The sequence below is a fragment of the Eumetopias jubatus genome, unplaced genomic scaffold, assembly GCF_037043125.1.
Source record: "Eumetopias jubatus isolate StellerSeaLion01/CBP00866 unplaced genomic scaffold, mEumJub1_p1.0 scaffold_10, whole genome shotgun sequence".
In the NCBI taxonomy this organism is placed as follows: domain Eukaryota; kingdom Metazoa; phylum Chordata; class Mammalia; order Carnivora; family Otariidae; genus Eumetopias; species Eumetopias jubatus.
The window spans coordinates 57,211,153-57,226,207 of NW_028274816.1; the positions used below are offsets into that span (position 1 = coordinate 57,211,153).

General features: G+C 54.9%; 1 protein-coding gene across 1 annotated transcript in view; it reads left to right on the top strand.

The window, feature by feature from the left end:
* Window positions 1–1,369: 1,369 nt before the first annotated feature.
* Window positions 1,370–15,055, top strand: part of SULT2B1 (sulfotransferase family 2B member 1) — a 32,775-nt gene continuing 19,089 nt past the window's right edge. Inside the window, exon 1 of the mRNA XM_028091374.2 lies at window positions 1,370–1,437. Within this exon, the coding sequence (XP_027947175.2) occupies window positions 1,370–1,437 (68 nt within the window). The remainder of the gene's footprint in view (window positions 1,438–15,055) is intronic.

A 15,055-nucleotide genomic window follows, 5' to 3' on the forward strand; every position in this document is an offset into this window, starting at 1 on the left:
AGGGCTGGGGATTTGTTGGCCCCCTGGATGTGGGGGAGCGGACGGGAGGGAGGCTCCCAGCTGCCCTGGTGGGGGGGTGAGGTCCCCCCAGAGGTGGAAGCCCAGGAGGGAAGCCCCGTTGATCTCTGGAAGCAGAAATTGCAGAACCCGGGGGCCAGGAGAGCAGGAGACAATAATGCTGAGTGGGGGATGCTAGTGCCTTCCTCAAGCAGGCCTGGGGCGGGCTGGGGGGCCCTCTCAGCCCGAGGGACCCGGGGCCTCTGGCGGGCTTGTCCGCATCACGCAGCCGTCAGGATTCAACTCTCTGTGCCCCGGCTGCGGGCTGAGGGAGGGGAAGGCAGGGGAGGGACCGACTACAGCCTGGGGTGGCTGGAGGGGCCCAGAGAGCAGTGGAGACACTGGCCTGGCAGAGTGGAAGATACTCAGGGTGGGAGGTCATCACCTAAGCAGCTGGCTGTGTGATCCTGGGCAGGGCGCCTGCCCTCTCTGAGCCTCCACTTGCTCATCTGGACGTGGAGCTACGGGGAGGGGGCATCGCCAAGGCTGTTGAGGCCAGGAGGGACCACAGACCCTGGGGTCAGACCGATCGGATTCAGCTCCGCCCCGGGCTGCGTGACCACGGTCATGGCACTTTCGCTCTCAGCCTCAGTTTCCCCGTCCGGAAAGCGGGTACGAGAAAGGCGCCTGACTCATCCCCAGGAACAGAGACGTCACGCTCAGGAGGTGGGGAGCGCCGTGCCCTAACCTCTCCTGTGAGGGCTGCCGAGTCCGGGGCCCATCCTCCTGCCCTCGGAGCCTCCCGGGGACACAGCCTCTGGCTCGGGGACCCAGCTGCATCCCCACCCTTGCCCACCTCTGCGCTCCCATCCCCCCGAGCAGAGCAGGTGGTTCTAACAGTGTCCCAGCCCTTCGAGCGGCGCCTGGTAGACCCGAGGCACTCAATAAATATTTCTTGAATGAATAAGTGAATGGATGAATGAATGAACCCTCTGAGATGAGATTAGCTTTTTGGCACATTTGCAAACTGAGACTCCGGGCAGGTTTGCCCGGAACCACTAGCCAAGAAGGTTCCAGTATGGAATTGGAATTGGAGTGGCCTCCCAGACTGTGCCCCCGGCCACGGGGGAGATTCCTGAGACGTGTCCATCAGCTCTCCTCCCCTCCCCACCCTCGGAGAAGGGTGGCTCCCTACCAGCCTCTCCCCGCCGTTGGAGGCTGGAGGCGTGGGCAGCAGCTGGGAGAACCGGCTGGGCGCTGCCCCTCCCCTTGGGCGGGCTCCTCGGGTGGCGGACGCCACCGCCGCACATACTTGGCCCCCGAGCCGCCGGCTCCCTGCGCGTCCTCCCCTCCCTTCCCTCACCGGCCCGCCATGGACGGGCCCGCGGAGCCTCGGATCCCGGCGCTGTGGGACACGCATGAAAACATCTCGGAACTCAGGTGAGGCCCGGACCTGGGCAAGAGCCAGGCGATCTCTGACCGCCCCCCCCCGACCCCGGCCCCCTACCCCGGAGCAGGGGGCCTGGGAAAGAGCCAGGGGCCTCTGCACTGGGCGCCCCCCCCCCCCCCCCGGCCCGCCCCGCCCCGGGCCTCCTGCTGCCTCAGACCTGGCCAGGACCCGGCTGGCTTCTGGAGGGAGTGGGGCACAGGGTTGTGCTGAGTTACCTGCTGGGATGCCTGAGGTGTCCCGGACCATTGTGGGGCCTCACTGTCTCTGTCTTCCAAAGGTGTCTTCCTGACACAGGGCTGGATGGGAGTGGGAGTCGGGCTCACAGTAACTGCTCAGGAAATGTAAGGGCCTGTTATCCCCTTTTCCTCCTGGACACCCCAGAGCCCCTTCGGATGGGGGTGCTTTCCCTAATGGGGGGCTCGGAATGTGGTACCTGCTCTGCTCGGGGGGGATGGGAGCGCAGAGGTGGGCAAGGGTGGGGATGCAGCTGGGTCCCCGAGCCAGAGGCTGTGTCCCCGGGAGGCTCCGAGGGCAGGAGGATGGGCCCCGGACTCGGCAGCCCTCACAGGAAAGGTTAGGGCACGGCGCTCCCCACCTCCTGAGCGTGACCTCTCTGTTCCTGGGGATGAGTCAGGCGCCTTTCTTGTACCCGCTTTCCGGACGGGGAAACTGAGGCTGAGAGCGAAAGTGCCATGACCGTGGTCACGCAGCCCGGGGTGGAGCTGAATCCGATCGGTCTGACCCCAGGGTCTGTGGTCCCTCCTGGCCTCAACAGCCTTGGCGATGCCCCCTCCCCGTAGCTCCACGTCCAGATGAGCAAGTGGAGGCTCAGAGAGGGCAGGCGCCCTGCCCAGGATCACACAGCCAGCTGCTTAGGTGATGACCTCCCACCCTGAGTATCTTCCACTCTGCCAGGCCAGTGTCTCCACTGCTCTCTGGGCCCCTCCAGCCACCCCAGGCCGTAGTCGGTCCCTCCCCTGCCTTCCCCTCCCTCAGCCCGCAGCCGGGGCACAGAGAGTTGAATCCTGACGGCTGCGTGATGCAGACAAGCCTGCCAGAGGCCTTGGGTCTCTCGAGAGGGCTGAGAGCGCTCCCCAGCCCGCCCCAGGCCTGCTCGAGGAAAGCCCCAGCACCCTCCACTCAGCATTATTGTCTCCTGCTCTCCTGGCCCCCGGGTTCTGCAATTTCTGCTTCCAGAGATCAACGGGGCTTCCCTCCTGGGCTTCCACCTCTGGGGGGACCTCACCCCCCCACCAGGGCAGCTGGGAGCCTCCCTCCCGTCCGCTCCCCCACATCCAGGGGGCCAGCAAATCCCCAGCCCTTGCTCAGTGTGTGACTTGATCCAGTCAGGTGTCCTCTTGAGCCTCAGTTTCTCCATCTGAAAAGTGGGGGTAAATAACCCCTCACTTGTAAGACACCTCTGGACCTGAATGTCTGTGGTGCCCTAAGGGGTCCTAAGGGCACCTCAAACTTTCTTCTCCATGAGCTTCCGGAGGCCCCGGACCCAGGAGGATGCCCCTCACGAGGACCCTTACCATTCCGTCTGGGCCCCTCCCAGGCGGCTCAGGCACGCACCATCCCCAGCTGCAGTGGGGGCTCAGCGGCTCCCCAGAATCGTCCCTCCTGCCCGGTTGCCATCTCCAGGATGGCCTCATCGGTCCCCAGGTCACCCCCAGGCATTGCCTCTCCCCTCCTCTCCCTCCTGTAGGCTTGTCAGTGTCCAGCCCCACTGTCCTGTGCCAGGACTCTCCAGCCCATGCCCTCCCCCTGCCCGCCTCCTGTCCCACCCTTCCCTGAGCCTCACCCCAGCCTCCCTGCCTCCAGTCCTTCCCAGAGCTGTCGCTCCCCTCCCTCCAGTCCCAAGGCCTTCCAGGCCCTGGTGGTCTGGCCTCCTGCCCGTGTAACCCATCTCTCCCAGTACTTGAGATTCCTTGGCCACACCTCACTGTTCTGTGCCCCAGTGCCTTTGCATATTCAGTTCTTCTGTGGGGATCCCCAGAGAAGTCTTTTCTAACCTCCAGATCTACCCCTGGCCATGTTCCTTCTGTGGCTCACTAGCACCCATAGTGATGGTTTCTAAAACCTTTTAAGACACAGATTTCTTTGTCCCAGAGGAACTTTCTTCTGGAGCAAAAATACATCATAGAGTTCAAGACGGAGCTGCTCTGGTTTAAAACAGGGGAGTGGGGCTGAGGTCCTGCCGCTCACCTTGCTTCTTCTGTGGGAGCTGCTCTCTGTTCCCACAGTCCCCACCTTCCTCAATGCCTGGGCCCCACCTGCTTGCCTCCACACCCACTCCGGCCTGGATCCCATACCTTTGGGCTTTGCATCCAAACATTCCTTTGCCTGGGATGACCTCTCTCTCCCTTGTCTAGCAAACAGCCTTCTCACACCATGTCAGATTCTTGGCTGCCACAGGTGGGTCCCTGACCCCACTCCCCGCTTCAAACTCATCCTACACACCACACCGTGCACTGTTCACAGATGGGGCCAGAGCTGGGCCACCTCCGGGGGCCCTAGTGAGTCTCTGAGAATGATGTCAAGGAATGAATGGAGATTAGGCAAGCTTGCAGGATGAGTCAGGGCTGCAAGGCAGGTGAGCAAGGGGCAGGGCAGGCAGGGAGAGGAGGGGCAAGCTGTGGATCCGAGGGGACCAACGGGGCAGTGGAAAATTCCCATGGGGACCATTATTACGTACAGACACACGTGCCTCTTAATGTCTGGCAAAAGAATTTGCAGGACATCATCTGCCGCCTGATTCCGTTTTTTTACGTACCGCCCCCCCCCCCCCCCCCGCCGAAATCCAGAAAAGCTCATATATTACTTTGGGAATACAGGCACGCGCGACAAAACTCTGCACCACGAGGATTTCACGGGGATGGTGGTTGTGGGGAGGAGGAGCCCAGAGACACCAGCGAGACACAGGGCTCAGAATGTTCTCGTTCGCGGGGTTTGCGATCAATCACGCTTTATAAGTTCTGTAGTGTTCCATGCTGCCGTGTAGGTACCAATGTACCAAAGGGGGATATTAAAGGCAAAAGTAAAATTTGAAAAGGAAAACGTTAAGAGCAGAGGTCAGGTGGGACCCGGACTGTTGTGTTCAGCATCCTGGTGGTAGAGCCAATGGGGAGACAGGCCCGGGGGACATGAATCCCTCTGGTCCTTTCTTATGTGCCGCTTCCCAGCAACTGTCTAAGATTAACCGGCACACAAATGATCAGCTACTGTCATCCCGTTTATGATTGAGACAACTGAGGCCCAGAGAGGTTGAGTGAGTTGACCGAGGTCACACAGCTGCCAAGTGGGATGTCGCCAGGATCTGAACCGAGGCTGCCTGACTCTCGCACCCTGGCTGGCATGGGTGGGCAGGAAAGGAGTCTGGGGATGAGCAAGGAGAGGCAGCCCCAGCCCGGATGGGAGGCTTGGTGGGTGGTCAGTGCTCTGGCTTGTTTCCCAGAGTGTCGGCACGCTGGGCTGCACCACCACCAGCCCCTTCTGGAAAGAGTTGAGGCCACACAAAGCCAAGCGGGTATTTGGACCTGCGGTTGCCACCCCTCCCCTCCTCCTTCTGATCTTGGAGAGCCTGCTGCAAAGCCCTTTCTGATCTCCGCTGGTTTATGGCTGAGGTCTCCAGCCCTGGTTTTAAAATCCCGGCCCCCTCCTTCCTCGGGGAGGGCTGAGCCATTCAAAAATTTTATTGGCTAGCACCCTGCCAGTCACAGAGCTGCCTTTTTCCCAAGCAGAAGGGGGCCGCTAATAAAAAGGTTCTAAGCAATAAACAAATAATAGGACATTGGACCTCGCCCCCTGGGTGGAATTTGGGGAGGCAGGGAGGAGCGGGGACTCTGGGCCGCCGCTAGTAAATAAGGTGCCTTGGGAGATGCTCACAGCCACCCCGCTCCCTGATGATGACCCAGGCTTGGAGAGCAAAGGGTAGGATGTGTCTCCATTCCCAAGTGCTCTTTCGGGGCTGGAGAGTGGGAACATCCAGGAGCCGCTTGGAAAGGACTGAGCAGCTCAGTTTGCTGGGGGGCGGGGGGGAGTCTGTGGGAGGGAGAGTGGCACCCCGGCAGACTCTCTGGTGGCATCGAATGTCAGGGCAAGGAGGAAGATGCTGGTGTTGCTGGGGAGGCCTGGATCAGAGGCCCCAAGAGAGAGGTTGGGACCAGGGCCCCCACCCCAGGACTTTGCCACTGTAGGCAACAATGCCAGTCACAAAGTTCGCAAGCAGGCAACTGGCCACGTCGCTCACCGGCGGGGACCCGCGGGGCAGACAGGGGCGCTTGGAGCTGCACGTCTGTGAAATGGGTGCAGTGGGTGATGCCCCGGGATACGCCAGACCCGGCGCTCTCTGCTGAGTCAGGGTTTGTGCAGATTTTTTCTTCCTCCTTCTCCAAATCCTGTGACCCTCCTCCTGAGCCAGGAACTCAGGTGCCAGGAAGGGTGCGGCCAGGGTGAAGAATGGTGATAATTAGAACCTTCCTGAGCATTCAGCATGAGCCAGGCTCCTTGAGGGCTTTGTGTGTATTAAGATCCTTGATCGAAATAGCCCTGTGAGGCCGCCAAGGTTGGGATTCCCGTTTTCCAGATGGGCACACTGAGGCCCAGAGAGGACTTGTACATCGGAGATGCGCTCCCAGGGACTTGCTCTGAACCCCCTAGAGAAAGGGCTCAGACAGGAGACCTCAGACTGCAGGAGAGAGCTGTCCCTCTGCAGACATCACCTCCACGAGGGGACCAGTGAGTCTGTGGTCTGTCCACCCTCCAGACCGACGCAGTCCCATAGATGCACAGCGTGAGTCCCCGAGGTAAACATTTCCTCGCGGCCACATTAAAAAGAGAGAGAGAGAGAGAGAGAGAGAGAGAGAGAAAGCGGCAAAAGACACAGGCAAAATCATTTTAATTCTGTATTTTGTCTAACCCGATATATCTGAAACGCTACCGTTTCAACACGGACCGATAGAAAAAATTATCAGTGAAATATCTTACATGCTCTGCGCACGAAGCCTTTGGGACCGAGTGGCCTTTTGCTCCAATGACACCAGTCTTCCATCAGGAAGACTTGACCTGCCTCTAGGTCTCACAGCTGGAGAAAGTCCCTCCCCAGGCCTGAGTTGTTCCCAACCTGCCTAAAAAGCTTTCTGATCATTGGAATTGAGTGTCAGGGTGGCAGCTGAAATCAATAATAAGTAAATACAATTAAAAGTGCCCCCTGTTGCTATGGCCACGTTTCAAGGGCTCAGTGGCCTACACGGGGCCTGCAGCTGCCATCCCAGGCAGTGCAGAACAGGCTGTTTCCATCATTCCGGAAAGTTCTGTTGGCCGGCATGGCTCCAGGCTGTGAGTGACCCAAGGGCCCGGAGAGGTACATAGTAGGAGCTTAATAAATGCATGTTGGAAGGGGGGGGGGGAAGCGTTAGAGAGAAAGGAAAGAAAGAAAAGTCACAAAGAGCCTCAGGCTAAAGGCAGGGCACACACAGATACCTGAGGAGTGGTGGAGCATAGAGTATGTAGGGAACAAGAAGAACTTGGTGGTGGGAACAGAACAACTCTGGCCATGCTGGTGCGGGGGCCTCGGAGAGGTGGGGGCCGTGCGAGCCGATGGGGGCGCAGTGAATCTGCTGGTCTTTGAGGGACAAAGCCCAGGCAGCACTACAAAGGACTCTGAGAATTTGAAGAGAGTGATAAATTTCTTTAGCTAGATTTTTCTCCATGACTATTAGCCTTAGGGAAGTGATATAACAAAGTGATAAATCTCAAAAAAAAAATTTAAAGTTATTTAAAAGTTTGGGTGGATTTGAAATGTGCAAGAAGTGCCCAGGGGGGGAAAGGAAACGGGGGAGGGAATTTTACCCCATCAGAACTTAAAATGCGTAGTTGCTGTTAATGCAAATGATATGATCCCCACCCTATGCCTGAGCAATTCCAATTCCCCGGTTATTTGCCCAGGGAAATGAGACCCAAAGACCAGGATGGGTGCAGCAGCTTTAGGCATAATAGCCTGATCTGGAAACAGCCAAGAACAGGGAAATGGATACGCATCCTGTGATTTATTCATACAGTGGAATTTGACTCAGCCACAGAAAGGAAAAAAAAACACTCTAATATACACACAAACACCCATGAATGTCAAGAACGTTATGCTGAGCGAAAGAAACCAGGCACCGGAGCACATTCTATAAAATGAAAGTGCTAGAACACCCAAGACCAGACAACTCCGTTTCTGAGGAAAATTCGGGACAGAGGTCACCTCTCGGGCAGGGGCGGGGACAGATTTGGAGGAGACACCAGGAAACTTTCTGGGACGCTGGGCTCTTCTGCATCTTGCTAGGAGTTGGCATGGCAGGAGGATATGCGTTTGTCAAAATTCACTTAAGAGTAATACATTTCTTCAAAAGGAAAATAATTTTAAAAGGATGGAAGTGGGATATCTTGCAGCTATTTTTGAACAGGACGAGACAGCTGCAGATCGACCTAAAAAATAAGCAAGGTGCAGAGTAAGGTGTAAGGTATGAAATCCATATTTTTTTAGAAGGAAGGGAGGAAAAGGGGGAAGGGGAGGAGGAGGGGGGAAGCCGGGGAGAAATCAGAGCAATCACACTGTGAATATATCTGCATGTGCTTCTATAAGCTGTTAGGTTACTCACCAAACTGGTAGTACTGGGATTCCCTGAGGCTGGCAATGGCATTGTTGGGAGAGACCATTAACTTATTAATAAACTCAGATGATCAAAAGATATAGAGGTAGGTTCCAAGAATTTGTTATTTTCCTAATTGGATTTTCTAAAGAGAAAGAAAAAGACGCATGCGCCGGCATGCGCCATGCTAAGGAAGCCTGGCGGACTTAAACATCCTCCCACTTGCGGTGCTTAACGTGGCAGGAATTCATGGAGGGCTCACATCCCAGCCACAAGTGTTTTGGGTCACGTGGCCACATGTTTGGGGGCCCCGGGCTCTTCCATCTGTGGCTCCCACATCCCCCTAGACCTCTCTGGTCCCACCCGCCGAGGTCAGTCACTGCCAGGATGCTTACGGTTCAGAATTCAAGACGTAGGGAAGTCATGAAACGGAAAATTCTAATCTCACGACTACCCCAGACCCATCCTTGGAGTAACCACTTTTTTTTTTTTTAAGATTTTATTTATTTATTTGACAGAGAGAGACACAGCTAGAGAGGGAACACAAGCAGGGGGAGTGGGAGAGGGAGAAGCAGGCTTCCCGCCGAGCAGGGAGCCCGATGCGGGGCTCGATCCCAGGACCCTGGGACCACGACCCGAGCCAAAGGCAGATGCTTAATGACTGAGCCACCCAGGCGCCCCTGGAGTAACCACTTTTAATGCCTACCTGCCAGAAATGAATCTTCATGCATGTATCTCGTCTTACTTATTTCTTTTGAACACAGAATCAAGATACTGCTTTACACCTTATTTAGCCTTTTGTAATACCTGGGACATCTTGCCAAATACATGCCACCTGCTTATCCCTCCAATCTTTCAGTGTGAAAATGTCCAATCATATAAAAAACCTAGGAAGAATTATCCACGAACATCCCTATACCGACGACCCCTAAAATTTTATTATATGTGTCTTACATGTATCTGAGCCTCCTTCTATCTGTCCATCCATTTTTATTTGTGATATGTTTCCAAAGTAAGCTGCAGACGTCAGAACATTTCATCGTAAACATTCCCATATTTGCTGATGGGATTTTCTTTTAATAGAGGATGTAGACACACAGTGTAGGGCACAAATCTGAAGTGCGCTGGGTTTTGAGAAATATACACGTGACCCCCATCCCTCTCAACAAATAAACACCTCCTTTGGAATGGCTGGATTCCAATATTTGTGGCGCCGTGCTATATTTATCCAGTCCTGTGTTGTTTCAAGTCTTGCTTATAAATGATCTTGCAATAAACATCCTGGTTTATATTTCACTGGACACCCCCTCAAGGCCACCGATCTATTTCATAAATTTCTGGGGGTCACGTTCATTTGCAGATGTGATGGAGTAGTGTCCGAATGTCAGACATTGATTCTTGGAGGTGGGACACGTTAGGAGAATTTCTGCTCCCTCCTAGCGCCAGGAGACTGATTTTAAAAAGTCACTAGACAAAGAAATTAGTTACTAAGTGTTAATTAAAAAGGGCTGCAAAAGAAGCAAACAGATGCGGAGATGAGTAACAAGGCACATACACAGGGGGGGTGTCTCCTGCTTTAGCTGAGGTGGTCTGCATCATTAAAATGTTGCCAAGTGATCTCCCAAAGAGGTTAGTCTAATTGCTCTCCTGCCAAGAGCAGGCAAGTGAAAAGAGCCTGTTTCTCTGTACTCTGGCCAAGGCGTGAGTCATTCCACTGGGATGGAGGTGCCCAGAGGAGATGGGGCTGGTTGTCCAGATGGGCTCCAAGCGGAATTTCAGGAGGTGAGGGAAAGGTACTCCTGCCACGGAGAACAACCCAGACAAAGGCCTGGTGGCTGGCCCGGGCGCGGCACAGTATGTTCTGGGAATGGGGCACGCTGAACCTGGCTCAGGCTCAGGGAGTCTTGGCAGTGTTCCCCAGAGAAAGGCAGGTTGACCACAGGCGCCTGCCATGAGTCAGCAGGAGCAGGACAGCTGGCTGGGCTGCTAAGAGACATCCTGCAGCCGGATTCCATTCCTGGAGGGTGGGGTGGCTCCCAGGAAGGGGGAGCAGCTCCAGCCCCACGCAGACCCCAGAATCCCAGCCGTGGGGTCTGTCACCTCCTTTGCACACACGGTCCCCCCGGCTACTCCTTCCCGGTCCAGTGATCTAAACCTGCAACCTTCCCCAGATGCTCCCTATCCCCCACCTGCTCTGTCTTCCCCCATCACCATCTGACCTACCACATTGAAAACATTTGGGGTTCAGGGGCGCCCAGCTGGCTCAGTCGGTGGAGCATGCAACTCTTGATCTCGGGGTTGTGAATTCCAGCCCCACGTGGAGTATAGGAGTTACTTACAAATAAAATCTTTAAAAAACACACGCGCACACACACATTAGAACATTCTGGGTTCGTTTTTGTCCATTCAAACACCAACTGCAATAGGGTTTTTTGGTCACTTCACTTTGCTTTTGTATCTCCCAGAGTAGAGCAGGTGCTCAGTAAATATTTGTGGGCTGAATGAATCAATTTGCCCCATCACAGGCAAAAAGGCCTAAAGCTCTCAGGGGTGGAGAGCTCTCTTTGGACATCAGACTGGAATGTCCCTGGAAAAGTTCCTGTTCCCCCTGCCACTGCTCATTCTTGAAATGAGACCAGAGAGGGCTTGCGAGTGGCCTCAGGTCACATAGGAAATCCAAGGCACGCCTGTAACATAGGCAGGCATTGCTTCTCTCCACATCCCCGGGGTAGCCAAGAGGGACACTGGCCAACTGGATGTTTTGTTATAATAATGGCTAATGGACATTAAGCATTTATATGAAGGAGGCTTTTTAAAGAAAATCATAAAGTTGATTTGTGTGTCTGTGTAAAGGGGAGTGTATAGTTCTATGAATTTTAGCACATGTACAATTTGTGTAACCATCACCACCATCAGAACCGTTCCCATCATCCCTTTGAGGTCAGCCCCCCCCACTCCCACCCCCCCCACCCCCCCCGGATCTAGTCTCTGTCCACACAGCTTTGCCGTTTCGAAAATGTCATGTTCCCTGTTGTGGCTACAACAAATGACATACACAGAGAGTGGCCTCAAGCCATACAAATCCATGTCCCCACACTTGCGGAGCTCAGAAGTCTGAAATCAGTGTTAACGGGCTAAGATCTGAGTGGCAGCAGGGCCGCGTTCTTCCCAGAAGCGCTCGGGAGAATCGGGTCCTTCTGTGCCTTTCCAGCTTCTAGAAGCTCCTAGAAGCCGTTTGCATTCTGTGGCTGGTGGCTCCTTTGTCCATCTCCAAAGCCAGCCACCCACTCGCTTCTTCCAAACTCTCTGCTCTTGGACCTCTGTGATCACAGCTCCTCTGCTCCTTCTCAGAAGGACCTTCGTGGGGCACCTGGGTGGCTCAGTCGTTGGGCATCTGCCTTCGGCTCAGGTCATGATCCCAGGGTCCTGGGATCGAGCCCCGCATCGGGCTCCCTGCTCCGCGGGGAGGGAGAAGCCTGCTTCTCCCTCTCCCACTCCCCCTGCTTGTGTTCCCTCTCTCACTGTCTCTCTCTGTCAAATAAATAAATAAAATCTTAAAAAAAAAAAAAAGAAGGACCCTTGTGATTAAATTTAGGGCCATCCGATAATCTCCCCATCTCGAAATCCTGACCAGAATCGCAGCTGCGAGATCCCCTTTTCCCTGCAGTGTAACATAGTCACAGGCTCTGGGGTTTGGGGTGTGGACATCCGTGGGGGCCGCCGTCCTATGGATGGGACTATACAGATGTGCTGTCCTGAGTCTGGCTTCTTGCACTCTGCGCCGTGCACGAGATGCATCCACGTGGTTGTGGGTCTCAGCAGTCTGTTTCTTGTCATTGCCAAGTAGTATATCCTGTGGTGTTGGTGGACTGCTGGTGACCTGCTCACCTGTTGGAGGACGTCTGGGTTGGTCCCAGTTTTGGGCGATTATGAACAGTGTCGCTAAAAACATGTGACTACAGATGTTTGTGTGAACATAAGCATTCGTTGCTCTTGGGTGAGCACCCAGGATGGGGGAGAGACTCTGGTTTAAAATCTGCTTATAGGGGCGCCTGGGTGGCTCAGTCGGTTAAGCATCTGCCTTCGGCTCAGGTCATGATCCCAGGGTCCTGGGATCCAGCCCCGCATCGGGCTCCCTGCTCGGCGGGAAGCCTGCTTCTCCCTCTCCCACTCCCCCTGCTTGTGTTCCCTCTCTCGCTGTGTCTCTCAGTCAAATAAATAAATAAAATCTTTTTTAAAAAATTAAAAAATATATATATGCTTATAATAAGATAGTTCAGGGGCACCTGGGTGGCACAACTGGTGGGGCGTCCCCCTCTTGGTTTTGGCTTGGGTCGTGATCTCTGGGTGGTGAGATTGAGCCCTGCGTGGGGCTCCGAGCTCAGCACGGAGTCTGATTGGGATTCTCTCTCCCTCTCCCTCTGCCTTTCCCCCTGTTCTCTCGCTCTCTCTCAAATAAATAACATAAATCTTAAAAAAAAAAAAGCTCAGTGAGATGTATGAATATAGAGTATATAATGTAATACAATATGATAATAATAATCCCCTAAAAGTTAAATACTCCCGTGACCAAGGGGAGGGAGGTGGAGACAGACTGGCAGAGGTTACACGAGTTACCCGAGGGCAAACCCATGTCTCCTGGACCACCTGCCCAGAAAGGAGCACACCTGGGGAGCACCAAATGCAGGGGCCCAGAGGTGCTACCCCATGGCCCTGGCTGGTTAGGGTGTCAAAATGTGGGGCCACACTGCTTGGATTCAAATCCCAGCTCTGCCCTCCGTGGCTGTGTGACATCATCAGGCTGTGCTCCATCTCACATTTGTAAGGCAGGGATGGTAATACCACCCACCCCTTAGGGGTGTGGAGGGAATGAAGAAAGCCAGGCACATAACTTAGTGGGGAGTACTGTGCCAGGCAGCGCTCCGCCGCATTAATTTGACTTCTTCAACAAACATTGACTGAAGGGCTACTCCGTGTATTGGATACTTTGGCAATCAAGATGGCCCCCTAGGGCGCCTAAGTGGCTCAGTTGGTTAAGCAACTGCCTTCAGCTCAGGTCATGATCCTGGAGTCCCGGGATTGAGTCCCGCATCGGGCTCCCTGCTCGGTAGGGAGTCTGCTTCTCCCTCTGACCCTCCCCCCTCTCATGTGCTCTCTCTCATTCCCTCTTTCTCAAATAAATAAATAAAATCTTAAAAAAAAAAAAAGAGGGGCGCCTGGGTGGCTCAGTCGTTAAGCGTCTGCCTTCGGCTCAGGTCATGATCCCAGGGTTCTGGGAGCAAGCCCCGCATCGGGCTCCCTGCTCCGCGGGAAGCCTGCTTCTCCCTCTCCCACTCCCTCTGCTTGTGTTTCCTCTCTCGCTGTGTCTCTTTCTGTCAAATAAATAAATAAAATCTTAAAAAAAAAGATGTCCCCCCGAAACAAACCAACCAACAAATAAATAAATAAATAAATAAATAAGATAATCCCTGGTCTCACGGAGCTTACCTGCAAGCGGAGAAGGAAGGCAGTAAACAATCAAAGAGACACATAAACCGTGAGAGCGGCTCAGAAGGTGCCCAGCACGTTGGGAAGACAAAACGGGGTGGGGGTTGGGGTAGGGCTCAAGTGTAAACAGGATGGCGGGTGAGGCCTCACGGACAAAGTGCAGCAGCGCTGTGTGTCAGAGCAAAGACAGGAGTCGGGGGTGCTAATCACAGGCCCGGATGGAAGACAGAGAGCAGTCAGTGCAAAGGCCCTGAGGCAGGCCTCGGCCTAAAGGGTCGGACGACCAGCAAGGAGATCAGTAAGCGAGGGTGGGGGTGAAAATTAAGGCAAAAGGGTCAGGGCGGCTCTTGTGGGGCCTCCTATTCATGGTGAGGAGGTTGCTTTTTCTCTGAGCAAGGCGGGTGGGTTTGGAGCCAACGAGAGACAAGAGCCTACTTAGTTTCTAACAGTGGAGAAAACTGTCCCTGGGGTGCAGGGGTGGAAGCAGGGAGATCAGTAAGGAGGCAACTAAAGTCCAGAGGCTTTTAATCCTTACCAGGTTCCCTCGGGGGAAGCCTTCCTAACCTCTTCATCCTGAGACCCAGAGAGGGTAAGCCATGTACTCAAGGTCACGGAACTAGTTGGTAGCAGAGCCTGAGTTCAAATCCAAGTCTACCCAACCTCAGCCCGTCGTCTTCCTTCCCCACTGTGCACTGGGCTGCCTCTGGAGATGGTGATAGAGCCCCTACCACCAGGGGATCCGAACTGGGGACGGATTTGTTTATTGCACACCTATCGTGTGCCAGGCCCTGCGGATAAAACACTGAGCGTGACCAACACACTGTGCTCCAGCGGCAGAGGAAGGGGCAGAGGTGCACGGACAGGTACTTACCGAGACCGCCTGGGAAGATTGCTGTGTGACCTTAGGGAAATGTATTAACCTCTCTGGGCCTCCATTTCTTCCGGCACGAAGTAATGCTCTCCATACCCACTTCATGGGGTTCTGGGAGAAACCTGATCACATATGTCCTTGACATAGATTTTCCTTAGGGGTGGCTCCCCTGCCCTTCCTCCCCTGCTGGGGCCAGAGGGAAGTCAGACAGGGTCTTTCAGGTCAGAGGAGGCCAGAGGAATGGGCAGGCCCAGGTTACGGAGGGCCTTGAGTTCCGGGCTGAGGGGTTGTGGCCATGTGCAGGATGGACAGGTGGGAGGGACTGGAGGCCAAGGGACTGAGGGGGCTGGCTGGAGGGCGAGGGGGCGAGGAGGAGACCAGAGCTGGATGGCAGCAGTGCGGACAGAGAGAGAGAGAGGGCCAGGGCTGCAGTGGGAGGCCGGACGGTCGATGTGTTGGGCCATTCTTAGAGCCTCACGTCCTGGGGTCTCCCGAGCAGGGCAGACCGGGCCAGGCACTTTTGAGGAGGCTAACAAGCAGGTGCTCAGCCAACTGCCCATCATGTCGGCCCGAGCGCGGTCTGCTCTTCCCCCTGCTGCCAGACTCTGACCC